This window comes from Dasypus novemcinctus, chromosome X (genome assembly GCF_030445035.2).
Source record: "Dasypus novemcinctus isolate mDasNov1 chromosome X, mDasNov1.1.hap2, whole genome shotgun sequence".
Lineage (NCBI taxonomy): Eukaryota > Metazoa > Chordata > Mammalia > Cingulata > Dasypodidae > Dasypus > Dasypus novemcinctus.
In genome coordinates, this window is record NC_080704.1 from 35,294,638 (window position 1) to 35,314,534 (window position 19,897).

General features: G+C 37.6%; 1 protein-coding gene across 3 annotated transcripts in view; it reads right to left on the minus strand.

Moving 5' to 3' along the window:
• The window catches only part of DMD (dystrophin), a 2,676,723-nt gene that overhangs the window by 16,029 nt on the left and 2,640,797 nt on the right, over positions 1 to 19,897 (minus strand). For all 3 annotated transcript variants that reach the window (XM_058291720.2, XM_023592525.3, XM_058291721.2), the window contains 2 exons: positions 9,510 to 9,753; positions 8,540 to 8,663 (listed from right to left, as the gene is read on the minus strand). In XM_058291720.2, coding sequence (XP_058147703.1) covers positions 8,540 to 8,663; positions 9,510 to 9,753 — 368 coding nt within the window. The remainder of the gene's footprint in view (positions 1 to 8,539; positions 8,664 to 9,509; positions 9,754 to 19,897) is intronic.

Consider the following 19,897-nt stretch of genomic DNA (forward strand, 5'->3'; position numbering starts at 1 on the left):
TTTCTTTTTGGGTTGATGGAAAAGTTTGATAATGGATGGTAGTGACAGTAGCCCAATACTGTGAATGTACTAACCAGCACTGAATTATAAATTTGAATGAGGGTAAGGGATAATTTTAGGTTGTATATACATTACTAGAATAAAAATAATTTTAAAAGCCCATAGAACTGTACAACATAGTGAACCCTAATGTAAACCATGGACTATAGTTAATAGCTCAATTACAAAAAAGTTCTTTCATCAATTGTAACAAACATATCACACTAATGCCAGTTGTTAATTATAGGGGGTGTATACAGGAACTCTGTATTTTATACATAATTCTTCTGTAAACCTACAACTTCTCTAATAAAAAAGGATAACATTGGCAAAACCCCTTTTCTTATGTTCCATTAACAAGTGTGAAACATTTTCTTTGTAATAAAAAAATTATTACACACATGCTGTGTGTCTCTTCAGCACAAAAGAAAATAAGAAAATGTGACATTCTGCATTCACTTTATGAAGGTAAGGGAGTGGAGACACTAAGGTATTTTTCCCACTCTTTCCTTTGACATTTAGCCAAAAATACAAACAAAACTCAAGTGCTTTTAAAGTCCAATATAATAGGGAAAAATAAAAGTTGAATGTGACCTATATCAGTAATGAAATATTAATATTTTAAGGACTGTAGATATGGGAAGTTGTGTTCCTTTCCTCTTTGTTACTTGGGAGTACTTTATCGTAATGAGGTTTTGGGGGCTTGTAAAAGGGGATACTTTTTTGAGACCTTGTTTATGTGAGAAGAGAATGATAATTTGAAAGCAAAGCATTTAGGGGTAGATGGTCTTCCATTTAGAATGGGAGGCCCCTTGTAGATTTTGTGGATCTGTGACTCTTCTGTTGATACACATGGCAAAGAAATACACCTGAAGCAGCATTTGCAGTAAGGGGAAATGTCTTATATGCAATCAAAATTAATTTGAACTTTGAAGGTTCTTTGAAACTAATTTTTCATACCACTCAATCTTCACAGAGTGAAAATCACTTGTTTTCGAGCTCTATTTGTTCAGCACATTGTAACCTCCATCTAAATCAAGACCTTGTTTCAGCAAATCAACAATAATGAATATGCTTAAGAACAACCTCAGGTTCATATCTGCCTTGGAAATGACTGGGGAGCTGGTGTTTTAACCGTGCTTGTCCTGGCCACCTGGGTTTTCATCTATGATTAGAACCCTGCATTTCTTCCTCGGAAGTGCCAGCCATTAAGAGAAAATCATAGCCTGGGTGGATGTGAGGCTGCATACCATTATTATAATGGAGAGTTAAGAACCTGGGGTAGACAAAAAGTCTCTTACTTGGCGAGTCTCATGGTAAGGTACCATAGGAAACCTCCTTGAAACAGTAAGTACAGGAAATAAGTGCTAAAGGATTAAGGTCCCACAGTGGAAAAGGAAGAGTTAATGGTCATACTCACACTGGCATGTGTATGTATAGAAGGTATTACCTTAAGTTTATGCCATTAGAAAAGAAAAGTGAAATTCAGTATGTTTAGTTTCTTTTCTTCCTGTGGCTTTTAAACTACCATTGTCTAGTGAGGATGGAATGAATGAGAAACTGCCAGGAAGAACAGGATTCTAACCACTGCAGGGCTGATTCTCTTGCTGTTCCTTTACTGATACACATTTTTGCTGAATTAGGAAACGGGAGGCATTTTTCATGGCAGCAAGTCCACTTCACTGATAGTATATACCTTGCAGAATAAATCCAAACCAACAGACACACTCATGAGCATTGATGTTAATATTTCTGACACTTTAATTATATCACACTGGAGCTCTAGGAACTCAATAGTACTGTGTTAATTTACAGGAACAGTTCACTGTAGTGACTGGCATTCCTCTCCCTGAATTATTTCCAGGACCAAATTATTATAAACTATAAACCTAATGGTGTCTCAAAGATTCATTCAACAAGTACTTTATTGAGTGTCTGTTGCATGGAGGGTGTTCAGTCGGGTGCAAGATTTAGTCCCTGCCCTTAAGAAGCTTAAGTTCTAGGGAGAAGAAAGAAATGCTAATAATGATCTATAAAAATGAAAGTATATAATGCATGATTAAGCCTTTCAAAGACTCAATTATTCTTTATTTAGGGAGTGGTTAGGGATGCATGGAGAGAATGGCGGTTTAGTAGGGCCTTAAAAAACAAACAAGCCAGGCGGAGAAGAGTGAAAAGAAAGGGTGATACATTTCAGGTTAAGAAAGCCTTGTGTGGGAAAAATACTATGGGTATGTCCTGTGGACTATGGTTAACAGCAATACAGTAACAAAGAAGAACTGGGTTGATAATGGAGGGGAGGTATGGAAAAAGTGTGCAAAATGTACACTATAGATGATCGTTAGTGGTAATAGCCTGATATTATCTCATAATCTGTGACAAATATTCCACTAAAGTGCGATGTGATGGTGAAGGGGTGTTGTATGGGAATTCTATACATGTACCTGATTGTTTTGTAAGTTTACAACTTCTGTAATAAAAATATATTTAAATAGGGTAGGTTGGGGGAAAAATACACTAAATATGGACTATAGTCAGTAGTAAGATTCTGATGATGCTCTTGCATATGTATGAATGATATACTTCAATAAAAAAATATTAAAAAAAGAAGAAAGCGTTGTGCTCTAGGCCAAAGAGGATTGACAACATAGAGCAGTGAAACAGCAAGAAGTATGGTGTGGCTGAGCACTGGGCCTGTGCGTGGAGGCAGAAGAATTGTGTTTGAAGGCAGTAAGAAATTGTGTTGGAGAGGAAAGTGGATTTTCACTTCCATATTCAAGAACTTGGACTTGATTCTGAAGGCAAATGGGAGCCATTAAAAATGCGTAAGGAGGGAAATAGTGTGATATAATCTGAATGATAGGCAAGTAACTGGAAACATCTGGAGGATGGCTTGGAAAGAGAGAGCAGAGGCAGAGAAACTCATTAGGAGAGTATTTGTACTGTCTGTTCAGGTAGCACATGGTGAGGGATAAATTTTAGGCAGAAACAGCTGAATGGAAGAGTTTTACTCTTTTTACAAGAACCAAAGCCGACTGACCTTGGTGACAAGATTGATTGTGGGGGGCACTGCTAAGGAAGGTAGGTAAAGGGAAAAGATGTGGCAAATTACTGTCTTTCTATAGACTGGAAAATTGGAAGAGATGTCTGGAGGTTGATTGTGATTTCAGAGTGGGATATATTTTTTCCATGGTTTTATCAGGCTTAAGAGTTAGGTGCTTGACTTCAGGAGAGAATTCTGGGCTGGAGATCTTGACTTAGGGTTATTAACATAGCAGAAACCAAGAAAGAGAAGGAGTTAAGAAAATAGAAGGGAGATTAAGACAAAGAAGAGTGAAGAGGACGGAGTGAGAATCTTGAGGAAAGCCTTGCTGTGAGCCCCTGAGTAGGATACATCACCTATGTGGTAATCCTGCCAAAAATATTTAACTTGAATCCAGTCATGAGGAAGCAAGCAGCTAAATTCAAATTGAGAAACTTTCTACAAAACAACTGAACTGGCCTGACCTCTTCTAAAATGTCAGTGTCGTGAAAGACAAAAACAAAGGCTGGGGAAATGTTCTAGATTAGAGGAGACTAAAGAGATATGACAACTAAATGCAAAGCATGGACTGTTGGCTGGATCCTAAATGAAAAAACAAAAAGCTATAAAGCACATTATTGGGAGAATTGGGGAAATTTGAATTTGAACAGCTTAATAGATAATAGTATTGAATCAGTGTTACTTTTCTGAGTGTGATGACTGAATTGTGGTTATGTAGGAGAATATCTCTGACCTTGGAAGATACTTTTGAAGTGTTTTGGGGTGAGGTTTTGTTATGTCTGAAACGATTAAATGGGTCAGTTAAGCAAGAAGCCAAACACATCCTCACATAAACTGTACCCCCCCACATAAATATGATAAATGTGTACATGATATAAATATATACAGAACATATAAAGATATATTAAAAAACAGCTGTTAATATAAACATTTATTTTAAATATACCGCATATAAATGATTGCCCATAAATATAAAGCAAATGTGGCAAAATGTTAATAACTGGCGAATTAACTGCAACTTCCACTTTAGTTTGAAATTATTCTCAATAAAATGCTAGAGGACATGGGAACATTTTAAAACAAATAAAATATGAAATGCTTTAAAAAAGGGCCATCAGGTAGGTGAGGAGTCATTAAAGATTAGGGGTTGTTAGGAAGTCTGCACTCCTGTACGAGTAGCTGTGAAAGCCAAAAGAAGATACACATTCATTTATATTTCTTTGTTTATTGTTTGTCTCCTTCCAGTAGAATCGAAGTTTCATGAGTAAAAAATGTACTGAACACGGTACACAGAGACTTTGCCATGATAAGTATTTTGTGGTTTGAGGAAGCCCTGACTCTTTAGCATGACAACCTAGGTTTCACTTTATTTGAAAAAAATCAATAGGGTTGTATATTTAGGGACTGCAAATCTCTACCCAGAAAATGGTTCAGTGAATCCCAGCCTTATCACATCTCAAACCTTCAGAACTTGAGTACACTCACTGCATTTATTTAAACACCTGTGAGAATCCTTCAAGAAGACGGTGGGTTTTACTTCTTAAATGACGGCTTATATAGTTGAAAAAATAAAGCACCCTTAAATTCAGTCTTTCAGAGAACAACCTCACAACATAGCCTGTCCATTTTATATTGGCATGTTATTGCTTAGCTTAACTCAGCCACTGGAATTCAGCACTTGGAGTCTGCCATGATCCTCTCAGCTTCACACATTATCAGGTCCAGGGCCTCATGTGTTCTTTAATTTGGCCACTTTGATGGGCATGCTGCCTCTTCACCAGTGTTGACAGGCCTAAATACCTATCGTTTCTGGGCATCGAGGCCTCTGAATCTCAAGCTAAAATATGTGGTGTGGTGTCACATGCTTTACTAACTTCACAAAAAAGAAAAGAAAATCCTGAAGTAGGAAGTAACAGAGGCACTAAAGCTCAGTTGTTTTCAGAAGTTATAGATTTTCAGAGGCATGTAATATTTTTCACACATTGTGCTATCATTTACAGTCACAACAGCCCATTAGCTATATTCAGATCTCATGTGGAGAAAGAGAATCTGCAGAGATTGCCCTAAATCATCAAAGTGCTGTAAATCCAGTCAAACAACCTCAAACATTGTCTTCTTTCTCAAAAGACCTGAAACCTGGCTTTCCTACAAAGTTTGACTTCTCTGGAGGAGGATGTGCTCCAGGTTCCTAAAGTTCATCCCCTGTGTTTCAACTACCCTCTCGCTTTCTCGCCTCAGAAATGCTCCCTTTCTCAGAGCTCTCAGCCACCTCGCTCAACACCTTTCTCTATTCCCATCCTGGTCTACCACCACCATAAGGTCCTTACCACCCAGCTGATGAGCCCAACAACCCTGATCTTATCAGCCCCATGAACCATGCCTCTCACCCTGCAACAATCTCTATGTATTATCTTCAGCAGCTCACAAGGGAGGCTCTGTCTTAGATGTAGGCATTACTTGAACATGTTTTATTTCCATGTTATCTAACTTCGGGACTTTTATGACCATGGTTCCCTAATCTTCTGACACACAACACCCTTGAACCATTGTTTTTGTCCCATCAATTTTGGTGAAGCATTTTGCATCTCGTTATTCTACTCTCATGGTAAAGCTCCAGTATGAAATTAATTTCTCAACACATCCTGGTACCAGGCAATAAAGCTTTACATGAGAGGAATCAAAGTAAGTGAGAGAGAGAGAGAGAGAGAGAGAGAGAGAGAGTGTGTGTGTGTGTGTGTGTGTGTGTTCCTTTCTGTGAATGGTAAGATCAAGAGGACCAAGTATAACCACTTTAGGACCCAGGGAAAAAGAAGCACAGAGGATAGGGCTGATTCATGCTGGACCTTAAGAGAAAAAAAGAAATGAGGGGGATAGACCAGGTGTTTCTGGCCTTCGTAAAACCCCCTTTTGTCTTGCCTAGCACAGCAGGGAAAACCAATGAGCAGATGGCTGGCAACCATCATGGCCATTTTAACAATGTACTCATTATCACTGTAAAATGCCTTACTTGGTTTGACCTTCTTTCATTATTTATGCCTCACCAGCTTCAGTTTCCTCAGAACCCAGTCCTAGACAGAGAACACTGCTGGAGAATGGCACCAAACCATTTTGAACATTTCCTTAAATTCAACTAATTTTTACCTAGGCTTTCACTGTTACTTGGTAATATTCCAAAGGTGTCTTCATTTCCCTCCAGCCTCAGTCATTTTTAAGATTATCTGGTCTTCTACTTTACTGAAAAGACAGCTCTCCAACTTCCCTTGTTTTGGCTGAAAGTTGCTTTCTCAGAAATAGCCAATGACACAGTTTACAGTAATCCAATGGGCTGTAATTTATTTTCATTTTCATTGAAAGCTCTCTTCAGCATGTGATCTTTTAACCACATTTTTATTCAATCTATTCCTCCTCTCCATTCCTTTACTAACCAATCACCTAAATGGAGGTCAATGGAAGACTTTGCCAAGGCTCTGTATCCAAACACCCTCGTTATATATTTCTCATCCTCTCACACCCTTCAGCAATCAATTCTACGGAGCTCACTCTCGAGTCCATCTGGCCTGCCCTCTTAACGTCAGTTACAGACCTGTATTTTAACTTCCTGCCAGACATGACTTAGAAGAACTGCCAGTTCCTCAAACACAGAATGTGCACAAAAGTATCACAATCTTCTTCCAACCAAATCCTCATTTCCTTTCCTCACATAATCCAGTTAGTCCCTAGGCCCTGGGTGCTCCATTTTCATGTAATAGTTTCCCATTCATCTCCTTCCATCCCATCACTGGCATCCCTCAAGCCCAGCCTTCAAAACTCACATACCTTGACGTTTGCAATAGCCTCCTAACTGGTATTTCCACCTATAAAAGTTTTACTGTGGGCTGGACACAGGTGCCAGAAAATGTCATTTTAGAAATTTCTTTTTAGATATTTCTTACCTGGTTTATGATTTTCAGTGGCTCCCTGAAACCCAAACGAGTCAGACACCTCTGCCTAATATTCATGTCACTGTAACGGGACCCCCACCTTCCTTGGCAGCCTTTTCCCCCTCTCCCTCCTGCTTGGTTCCTACCATTCTACTAGCCTGGATTATTGGCTGTTTCCCACACCCTGGCCTAAGCTCCTCATCAATACACCTTAACTGAAGCTCTTCCTTTTCAAGTTATGCTTGGTCCTGCCTCCTTCCCTCAGAACCCTTCACAAATGTCAATTTGTCACAAAGCCTTCCCTGGTCTCCAAAATGAATGAAACGTTATCATTCCATGCCTCTGATTTATACCGCTTTTAGGATCTCCTTCTGGGATCAGTGCTGCCTGCAATACGCAAGCTTGTCCTTGGAAACACTTTTATATAAAAAAACTTGGAGATAAAAGTTATTTGGGCGTTGTTTGGACAATAGGTTTTTAAGCAAGGGAGATTCAGGAGACCATGCTTTAAATATTTTAGTTTTAATTCAGTAGTAAGTTCCCCCCGCCTTCCCCCTAGCCCTTTTATGTCCTTGGGGCTTTGCAGTTTCTTAAGAAGTCTCCCATCCCTTGAGGGGTGGGCAAAGAGGGTCTGATTGAACCCTGCTCTAAAGAACCTTGGTAGGGTCCTTTGCCTTTTGAAGCACTGGCTTTTCTCAACTTGGCCTTTAAGGAAAGCTGAGGGACTTTTCCTCAGTTCCTGCACTTATTTCCCGTAAATTTCAATTACTGGTTGGAGCAATTAAACTTTTTATCTTCTTTTGGGTCTTCTGTATAGAATGGGGTATATTTTCCCAGTTTAAGGATACATACAAATTCTTTGTTTATTCCTGGAGGCATGTCCCCAAGTAGAAATTTTGCTGGCTCACTGGCTGATTTTAGAGAGCCGTCTTGGCTGAGTTGAGAGACAGGATTCCTCTTTACAGAACCATACTACAGCCATTTTCCTACTTCAATCTGTGGATTTGTCTTTCTTTCTTGAGAGTCTGCTGTAGCCAGCTGTCCTTCCCATAACAATGGCTTACTATCTTTGCTAAACTTCGTAATCTTTTGTTCTTGGAATACCCGCTCTATTCCTTCTGGTGTTTTCGGGGCATCCCATACTCATGCCAGAGGTCAGCAACAATCAAGCAATCGGGCAACTCCTCCCCACATCGAGGGAGAAGGCCACTCTGTGATTTCCCCCACGGATTCCTCCAATGGCCTCCTCAACCCTGGCTCATACTTTGGGCTGATGAATCCAGCCGACTACGCCAATTGTCCCAAGTACCTGAATGAAATTTTATTACCACACTACCTTGTTCTGAATAACCCAGTGGCTGACTTTTTGAAGGCTAGGGCTACGACCTTCTTTGTAATTTCCTAAGACGTTTCTGATCATACCTTGTCCAAAACTAGTATGAGATAATTTAGCCGGTGATGTCACCCTCTTAGCAAATATTTCAGCATTTCCAGATCTTAAGGGACATCAAAATCCGGGAATAGCTAAGACACTTACCCATGGATTCTGAAGTTTGACTGCCAACCACACGGAGCAGCATAGGCTGGCTGCTGTCTGACCTCTGCAGAGAGGTAGAAGGAGAGGACACCGTGGTACCATTCACCTTGGCCTCTGCCTGGGGCTAAGACAGCCAAAGAAAACAGAATTATTTTTTTTCTTTACAAATACATAAATATGAAAACATTATAGATACACATGACTCAGACAGTTCAACTTTCTCTGTTTAGAAACCTCCCAAAGATAATTGAATTTGGAAATTCCATTGGTTGTAAGATCCATGGATATTGTCTTTGCACCTGAATTATGCCCATCCCATTGTAAGCTGGAAAAAGAATGAGAGCTACAGAGTAACAAGATATATATAAATATCATTTGACTAAGAATGGTGACCATGGAAATGTAATGGCATATTCATATTTCTGTGGGGTATTAAGTAACAAGATGGGGAGGACAAAGCTTAACATAAACCAGGGACCATGTCCAGGTAGTCTACTACCATGTTGTATCTTGCTGGGTTTTCAAAGAAGCTTTTAAAAATATGTTTTAGGGACTGGAAGAAGAGAAAAAAAAAACCCCAGAGATACACTAGAAAATAAAACTAATTACAAAGAAGAGAGCTCTATTTAAAGATGTCAAATTTTCACTTTTAGAGGACTAGCAGAAAACATTTGGCATTTTTCCCCCAACATGCATTTTAAATTGGTCAACCAAGAAAAACATGTTTGTAGGAAACAGTCTTAGATTAATATTGGGTTATTATCATATTGATATAAAAAAAGACACATGAGTCTTCCTCGTTTTTATATCCCTTGATACCTAGTACTTTGCTAGGCACATACCAAGTACTCAACAAATCGATGCTGGTTGTGTATATAACAAGGACCCTGAGTTCTAATTTTTTTACGTTTGTGTAAGAGGGGAAATGAATTTTTATACAGACTCCATGATAGGGAACTGCGGGTCTCACTTGCTCCAGCAGCTGCCTTAGTCTATGTAGCTGTGACTCCAGTTGTTTATTGTGGTCTTCCAGGATTTGCATCCTGGCTTCCAGGCGGCCTTTGTGTTGACGCAGTAGCTTGGCCTCAGCAATCAGCTCAGCATCCCGGGGGCTCTGGGGAGAGGTGGGCATCATTTCGGGAGGGGACGGCAGTGGGGACAGGCCTTTATGTTCATGCTGCTGCTTCAGACGATCATATTCTGCTTGCAGATTCCTGTTGGCATCAAAGACGTAAGGAAAAAAACCAAACTTGAATATCATCGCCAGATTTCATAGAACATGGCAAACAGATGCTTCTGACCACCACCAAACACAACAGCAAGCAAGAGAGGCACTTAATGAATGGTTTTTAGGATGACAATCTTACCAATGGTAAAAGAACAAAATAAAATTGGAAGCTTTTGCCTGGCGTTGAGGGGAGATGCTTTTCAATTTTTTCATGTTTCACTAAAAGCCTAATGAGTGCTATGTTCAGATAAAAGAATTTCATCATTTTGTAAATATTTCCTTATAACATCGTGAAATTCATTTTTTATAGCTCTATCAACATTCTGGTTTACGTCCTGAAATTATCTATTTTTGACAGGAAAGTATATGAATACAGTAAGAGTATCCCTATGTTCCCACCATCCTGCTTTAATAAATTTAGCATTTGCTGTTTTCAATTGTTTTTTGAAGAAATAATATATGACAGCTAAAGTTGAAGTTCCCATATGTACCCAACTCAATATCATTTTGTTCTCCTTTCGCCATTGCCCCCAAAGAGATAACACTATACTGAATTCCATGTCCATCATACCATGAATTTATCCACAAAACAGGTTGAACTTAATAAAGATGCTATTATTTTGCATGCTCTCAAACTATTTTTAAGAACTGTATGTTTAAGGATGTACATACCATCCTAAGATTTTGTTTTTGCTTCAACAGTGCTTTGGAGACTTAGTCATGTTGATACATAAGAGTTCATAGTTTCTAACTGCTGTAAGGTATAATTCTGTTGCCTGAATACGCCAACAACATTCTCCTGTTAATGAACATTTAGGGTGTTTCCAACTTTTCATAACTACAAACGATGGCATGTTGTATCTCCTTATACCTGTTTCCTTGGGTATCTGTTTCAAGAGATTGTCTATAGGCCATATGTAGGTGTGAAATCTTCAACATTACTATATATCAAATTCATGTTTCTCCTAAGTGGTTTTTACCAATTTATTCTCTCAACAGTAGTCTAAGAGAATTTCCATTTTGTCAGTCTCATTAAACACTTGGTATTATCAAGCATTTGGATTTTGGCCGATCTGATGGGTGTATTTTAATTTGCATTTCCCTGATTATTCATGTTCATTGGCTTTTCATGTTTCCTTTGCTCATTTGCTAAATTATCTTTTTCTTATTAAAATTCTGGGTATATTCTGGATACTATACTTTATCAGTTAAGGGCATGGCAAATATTATCTCCTACCCTTGTCTTAGAGTAGCTTACCCTTAATTTTGTTCATTGTATTCTTTTGAACAAAAGTTTTAAATTTCAATAGTCTTCCATGTTTTCTGTTTTTCATTATGTCTCATTTAATATAATCTTCCTTACAACTACATTTTAAAGTTAAAAATTTTTTTTTCACATTTAAGACTTTAATCCACTCAATCTATTTTTGTGCTTGGTGTGAAGACAGGATCCAATTTGACTCCCCACCCCACCCCCGCCCCCATAGATAAGCTATTAACCCAGGACCATTCATTGACTACTCCAGAGGTATCATGTATCTATAATGGTACCTCTGTAATACATCAAGCCTATATAAATGCATAGGTGTGCTTCTGAGTTCCCTAAACTTTTCTGATGGTCTATTTGTATATCTCTGCACCCATCCCACACTACAGCTTTAAATAAACTGATGTCTGGTAGGGCCTCCTACCCCTACTTCGCTCTTCTTCAAAATTGTCTTGGCTATTCTGAGCCCCTTTGCTCAGAAAATGATTTTAGTGTCAAATTTTCATCTTTCATGAAAACATGCTAAAATTTTTGGATTTGAATTGGACTGGACTTATAGATTAAATTTGGAAGAACTGACTTTATGTTAGCGAGTCTTCCCATCCAGGCATGTGGTGAAGCTCTTCATTTATCCTGGCCTCATTTTATGCTCATCAATAATGCTTTGGCAGTTTACTGTGTTTTTCCCCTAGCTGCTCAGGTTGAATGCTTAAGTCACTCATTTCTGATTCTCACTGTTTTTAAATAATTACATTTAAGGTTATAAATTTTCTTCTCTGCACTATTTTAACTATATCCCCAAAGTTTTGATATGCATCATCACTTGATTTAATTTAATTCAATTGCTTACACTTTGGAATTTCCATTGTGATTTTTCATTTCACCCATAAGTCATTTAGGAATGCATTTCTCAATATATCCCCCAATTTTTTCACCTGTCTTTTTATGACATTTCTAATTTAGTTGCATTTTAATCAGAGAAGACCTGTATGATCACTAGATCCTTTTGTGACCTATTTCATAGTTACTTTCTATAAATGTTTACTGAGTACTTATAAAATGTGCTTTTTCCATTAGAAAGTTAATTTTGTTGTTGAAACTGTCTAAATCCTTACTAATTTTTTTTATTCCTTGCAGCTATCAATTTTGTTAGAAGAGTTTTAAACTATAATTATGTAATTATAAATCAGTTAGTTTCTCCTTTGAATTCTGTCATAGTTTGCTTTATGTATTTTGGGCTCATGTAGTTAGATACATCCAAGATCTTGATTGTCCTTGGATTAGTTCTTTTATAGTTATGTAGAGTATACCTTTTTGTTTCTAATAACGTTTAACAATATGAATTTTATTTTAACTATTTCCATGGTTATTTCATTTTCTTTTGCTTCTATTTTTTCAGTGCCAAAAGAAGTATCAACAATATTAGCACATGCAAAACCTAAAAGCTTTAGGATTTGCTGGGAAGACAACTCCAATCTAGGACACTTTTCACACTGGACCTATAACTGATCAAAACTCTTGCTATCTTTCTTCCAATTATGATAAAGACCAAAATAAGATGGCACATTTCTGTTGTTCACAGACCATATTTTGTGAGGTAAGAAGACTTCCCACCCACAAATGTGAGAGACCTGTTTCTATGAGAAAAGAAATGAGATGCAAGTGGCGAGGAAGCAAGAAGAGTTTTCCCATTGTCCAGTGTGAAAACATAAGAAAATCTCAGGATTGGATTTCCTATTAGGGAAATATTGTCTGTTATTACATATTTGGAAGAGAAAAAATATAATCTACTTTTGTTTTCTCAAGAAAACAAGCTTTCTAGGAATTTGTTTAAAGTCATTCAGAAATGTATACATTTTTTTTCATCCTAACTATATTGACTAAAGTCTTACCTATAACAAACTTCAAGTAGGGTTATGTGTGCAGTTTGTCTCATAGCAATCTGCTTTCACAAAGCAGTAATAAGAGATTTATCAAGATAACTATACCCTCAGCTGGACACGGCACACAGGTCCTCTGGGTGGGAACCAACTTCTGTAGTTGTGTGCATTAATTAATTCCAATTTGTGAACACTTAACTGGCAATCAACTAAATATTTCTGTGAACTTGAAGGGACATCCAGTATCCACAAGGTTTCATTTGATAGGAAATATCTTCTATTTTTTCCCTTTTGTAGTAGTTAACTGCTAAAAGAAAACCACCTTCACTGAAATGTTCCAACTGAAAAACACCTTTTTAGGTAGAATTATATTCAAGATTATTCTTGCGGTCAGATTGGGTCATTCACGAGGTCCCATTTGAAAATACAGCTCTTGGACATGGACTTCTGGAGAGTGCCATAAGTGATGATTGTCTTCCCACCCACTTTTTACAAAGGTACCAACAGGATACTAGCTTTTCTAGAGAGGTCTTCCTTTATACCTCTATCCTCAGGGTCTAGTTGTCCACTGAGCTCTCCTTTTATGAGTTATTTATAAGTGCTTTGGTTCAGACAACATGGTTCAGTATATATAACACATTAAATTTCTGTTCTCAAGTTTTCCAGTAAAAAACAGAAAAGGCTCATTTTGATCAACCAGAGCTTCTCAAAGCTGAGTTGTGAAGAATACAAACTACTCTGAGTAGGCCTCATTTGCTTTCCAAGATGTCTGAAATTTCTCTTGGGAGACCATTTCTTTATTTTAGACTAACAGCCTTCTTTAATTCTGGAAGATTTTCAGTGATTATAGCTTCAAATATTGCTTCTTTGCCATTCCCTCCAGTCTTTATTTCTGAAACCCCTACTAGGTAATGTTTAGAGCCTTGTGGTCAATTCGCCATCTCTCTTTATTGCTCATTTATATTTCTTATATTTTTCTATTAGTGTTGTGTATAGCAAAGTCCTCAGGATCATCTTTTCCTTTTCCTTATGATCTCTGCCCGGGTCCAATCTAGAGTTTATTTTATATATTGAGTTTGGGGACTTCATTGACTCTAGTTTTTATTTCCAAAGATGTCTTTTTGAGATCCATCTGCTCTTCATCCATTTGTTTCTTTATTTTCATGAATTTAATTTCCTTATTCATGTCTTTGAGCATCCTAAATAGACTTAGAATCTTCATTGTACTGTTTAATCATTTCACTTTCATCTGGACTTAATTCATGTTTTGATTGTTAACTCTGTGGGGGAGACCTTCTCACTTCTTTATGTGTTTTGGATTTTGGTTTGCAGACACATTTTTAAAGGGATGATTTGTGTATGGTTTCTGTTATGTATCTTTTGCGAGTGTGTTCCTTTATCGTATCCTCTTCTCTTGAACTCACCTTTCTCGGTCAAGTGGCTTTGTGGCTGTTTGCATCCACCACTCGGGGACCTCTAGTCCAAAGAACTATCTTACGTTGGTAGTTTGGAGCTCCTACCTTGACTGATATGGAGACATCACTAATTCCACCACCAGGCAGCAGGTCAAGTGATTCAGGCCTGGGTGTCAGGCCTCTATTCCTCTTCTTCCCGCTGGCATCCTTGCCTCCTCCCCAGCCTCTACCCCTGAGGTCCATGACTGCGTATGAGCTGTGGCCTCCTGCAGCAATCAAAACTGCTCTTTTTCATTTTCTTCTACCATATAAGTGTGCATGTGTGTGTGTCTTCCCACACGAGTTTTTGTAGGGCGCTATTTCAAATAGTATGCCTGGCTCTGGGCCCCTACCTGGTGAGGAGAATTTTAATCCCTGTTATTGTAGCAAGGAGCTGAAAGCCCACAAACTTAGCCGCACATACTCCTTTACTGTGGTCTGTTGTTTTTTCTTGCCCCCTCTCTCACAGCTGGTCCAAAGAGCTGTTCATTTTGTTTTAAAGCACGGCTATGTCTTTTTCACTTTCCACACCATGTATTATCTCTCCCACGGGATCAATGGTAGGAGCAGAGGAAGATGCCTTAAAGCAAGGGCTAATGCTATCTTCATCAAGCATCTACCAGGACATTTTTAAAAAAAGAGTTATTTATTTAGTTATTTATCCCCCCCACCTTCATTGTCTGCTCTCTGTGTCCATTTGCTGTGTGTTCTTCTGTATCTGTTGGTATTCTCATTAGGTGGCTCTGGGAGCCAATCCTGGGACCCTCTGGAGTGGGAGAGAAGTGATCATTCTCTTGCATACTTCAGCTCCCTGGTCTGCCGTGACCCTTTATTATCTCTCTGCCGTGTCTCTTTTTGTTGCATCATCTTGTTGCACCAGCTCTCTGTGTGGCCAGCACTCCTTCGTGGGGCAGCACTTCACATTAGTCAGCTTGCCTCCACCAGGAGGCCCTGAGTATCGAACCCTGGACCTCCTATATGGTAGATGGGAGCCTAATTGCTTGAGCCACATCCACTTCTTGGCATGTTGATTTTGTAGATGTAAAGTTAAGGTTCCCTTGGTATTAATTCAAACCTTAATTCACCTGACCAGGATTAATTGAGCCCAACCAGTACTTTTCTCCTAAACAAATATGTAACATACATAATCCTCCTAGTAAGCTCACAAACCAACTTGATTTTGAGGGACTACTTTTTCCTCCTGAAGCTCTGAGGCAGGGCAAGCTATGATGCCAAAGAGTCTAAAACCCAGAAATGGCTCAAAAGAGTTATCTTGGCCAGCAACCAAGTAAAATACACCGTTCTTTGATGGGAGCCTAACTTCTCTTTTAAGGTATTTATAAATGTTCATGAGGATTATCAAGAATTGTGGCTCAAGGGGTTGAATTAGAGATGACTTTTTACTAAACATTTCCTAATAAATGTGGTCATGATTACAGAGTTGTGTGAGGATGTATTTTTGTTAGGGGTTGGGAAATGGAGCCACTTATTCCTTATGAATTAAGTAATTTTCTTACACATATTTGAAAACCTCTTTTGCCAATATCATTAAAAGTACATCATACTGCTAGGAAACTTTGTGCATGTAATAGTTACAAGGCATTGGTAGAGACCATGCCCATAAGTGATCAATAAGATATTTATCACTCCTCCAAGTGAAGTGTTGTAAAACTTCACAAGTACCCAACTGACTCATTTTAACACTTGGTTGTCCGTTGATACTGTTATTGATATATATAGTACTTTTCTAGAAGTTATACATGTACATCTCATTCCTACTGAATCTCTACTTGTTAGAATATATTCAGTCATTTCAATACAGGTGAATATATGTCAGCGATCAGACAACTCCATGGAGAATCTATTTACGTTCTTGATTATCTTGTAAATGGTATTTCTCTGGTAGCTCCCTAAAGAACACTAATTCAAATTCACTGCACATGGTTTCTGTCACCACAATTTCTTCTTGTAGTCAGTCATCCTAAAAAAAGTCTCCTATCCATTATTAATTTCTTATTCTCCACAGAGCTTAAAAAATCCCTCCATTCTACAACTATGTAGATGTAGCTGATTAATTTTGTCATCAAATATATAAATCTGGTTGCCCAGAAACAAATTACTTAAAAATTTTTTTGACCCAGACAACTAATGGACAGGGAGTTGAATCGAACTGGCAAGACTTGTTGCCTTACCTCTACCAATGATCACGTGAAAGCACCATGCCCCTCTAGCAACCATTTATGTGTGCCCCCTAGCAATCAGAAATAGCATGGATGAAAAAGAACATTACAACAGTACTTGGGTAATTTCTATTAATTTATAGAGACCAAGTGATTTCAATGTAGGAAACCTACTTTTTAAAATGGAACATCTCTACTATCTGTAATTATATAGCAGTAAGTGAGATTTCTTTTTCAAATAAAGAACCAAAGGTAACTTTACAGGGATCAATGTTTCCTTAAATATTATACATTAAATTTTATACCAAAGCAGGTAAATACACACAGATTCTATTACGTAAAGCAGGGACAAAAAGAATTGGCCCAGAGATTCCAGTTTTGCTCTCATGCAGTATTAGAAGCAGCTAAATCATATCCACCCATCTACATCTAGATTCAGGCGAAAGTAGTAAATCATATAGAATTGTTAAAGCAACTATAAATCTAACATATTAGGAGTTCATAAAAAATGAGAAAGACAAATTCTCCAAACATTATATATTTTTAAAACTGTAAATTGAGAACTGGTATAGCTCAGTGGTTGAGCTCCTGCCTCCTATGTATGAGGTCCTGGGTTCAATCCCTGGTACCTCCTAAAAATAACAAACAAACCTGTAAATTGCACAGAGCCTTGTCAATTATCATAAAAACAGTTAAAGCTGTACTGCAAAATTTTATTAAACACAAAGTCAAAACACCCCTAAACTAGGTGGAAAAAATACATTAATATGACTTGGCATGAACAGTGTTAATTAAGAAGAAACTCACAGGGTAGGAAGTAAAAGTATGCATATTTTAGGTCTGTCATAAGCAAAACAGTAAAATGGCTGGACTCCCTCAGGCTCTTGGTTCAAACTCCTTTTTTCTTAACACTGTCCCCCTTTCGGGCATTCGGAGTTCTTAATTCCAACCCATTTCCTGTTGAAATTTGGCCAGTATAAAAGAGTTGATACACATCATTCAACCTTACTGGGATTTTACAATAATGTGCCATTACCCCAATGATATCTGCATTTTAAAAGAGAAGAAAATGTCCCTGTACATACCGGACAACAGATCTTACAGCGATGAAAGGCAAAATGTCAAAAAAAATTTTTTAATTTTTTCATTATTTTTTATTAGCCCCAATTCTTAAATTTTTTATATTTTATTTCCTATTTTTAAAACTATCATTATTATGTCATTTTCTTATTAATTGTATTTGGCTATTTTATTGGCTTCATTTTTGATGAAGTTTTAGATCATTGTGGCAGGGGAGGACCATTTGTATGTGGTGTCAGCGAAGTGAAGGGGGATATATGGGAGGAGGTTCACCTGGACCTACATATAAGGCATATAAATGTGGTCAAATGCTCATGGGGCATTGTCATGGTGGGTGGAGAGTCACACACTAACTGAAAAAATATTGAGTTCCAATTCAGGGGAGCTCTGCCCCATCCTCTGGTGGAACAGCAAGAATCGTCTAAGTACAGAGGCAATGGCTAGTGAAGAAGGATGGTCCATTGATATTGATGACTGTGCTTATGAACCTCCAAAATGTGTTCATCAATTGTAATTAATGTACCACACTAATGAAGGATGTTGTTAATGTGTGGATGGTGTGGGGAGCAGGGTATATGGGAATCCCCTATACTTTTTATGTAACATTTATGTTATCTAAATACCTTTTTTAAAAAAATAAAAAATAAGAATAAAAAAATAAAAGAGATGTCAAAGTATGTTTTTTTTAAAAAAACTGTTTTGTCCCAGTGAGGCTGAATAATATCCATTTTCTTTCTTGACAACTTGCCTTTTTTGGTATATTTTGCTACTTGTGGCTGAGGAGGGAATTGGTACCGGATTTGAAAGCATGGTCTTGGAATCAGAAAGACCGTATTTCAGGACTTGACTCTCCTACTTGCTAAGGTTAGGCACTCACTCTCAGCACTAATACAATTATGGGGATCAATGACGTAGTATGGCAAATATGTCAGACTTTGTTAGAACCATACTCAGCCCATACTAAGTGTTCAATAAGTGTTGATGACTATTATTTATTATTCTTTCTTTCTCTAATATGTACTTTTTACATTTGGAACCTCAGGTGTAGCAGAACTTCCTTCCTGTCAAAGAAGGCACTTAGAATAGCTGACATGAAAAAAATGAAAGCAATCTGCTAAGACTTACTGAGCTTGGCGGAGAAAAAAAATTACATAAGTATATAAAAAATATATATATATACATGCACACACACATACACAGTGTTTAGAAACTGAGTCACCATTCAGTATTTGCCTTCTTCATATAAATTTGAATTCTAGCCCCTGGCCTTATTGTAACTACTCTACAACTGGGGAAAATTACATATCTTACATTGACTGTATTATTGTAAAGTTTACTAGAGCTGAGCACCTGAGCAAAATGAAATGACTACGCTAAGATCACTGGCATGAGATTTCCTTAGATTTGCCAAAATCTGCAAGGCATGTGACAAAACCGCCAAATTACACCCATAGATTTCTGCTCTAATAAAATGTTTGGAACAAGTCTACAGGGTTAATGTGTCTAGATGTACTCTGTTCTCTGGATATGCCCTTGACACATAGATCTATATTTTGTTCATGCTCCAAGAGATAAAACCTGACAATCCTAATTGGCTTTAGTTTCTTTATCTTTAATAAGTGAAATACTTTCTACAAATTTCTGATAAGGGCCTAACACATTGTTTTCTATAGAATATAAATGTATTTATTATTCAAAAGTTCAACACAGGAAGAGACAAATTCATAAGAAATTCTAATCATTATATCTGTAAATAAGGCAGACAAACAAAACTCAAGACAAAAATGGGAATGGTTGCAAAAGTGAGAAAACCTATTCAATGGGAGGAAATACTTGGAAGTCACATACTCAATAAGGGTTTAATATACAGAATATATAAAGAAACCCTGCAATTCAACAATAAAAGGACAAATGGCACAATTTAAAAATGGGCAAAAGACTTGAATAGAGATTTTTCTGCCAAAGAGGATAAACAAATAGCTAAAAACTAAATGAAAAGATGCTCAACCTCATTAGCTATTATGGAAAGGCAAATCAAAACCACAACGAGATACCATTTCACACCCACTACGATGGCTACTATTTAAAAAACAGATAATCATAAGTGTTAGAGAGGTCCCTTGGGAGAAATAGGGACATTCATTCATTACTGGTGAGACTGTAAAATGGTGCAGCCTCTGTGGAAGACAGTTTGGCAGTTCCTCGGGAAGCTAAGTATAGAAATACCATAGGACTTGGCAATCCCTCTATTAGGTATATACCCTAAAGA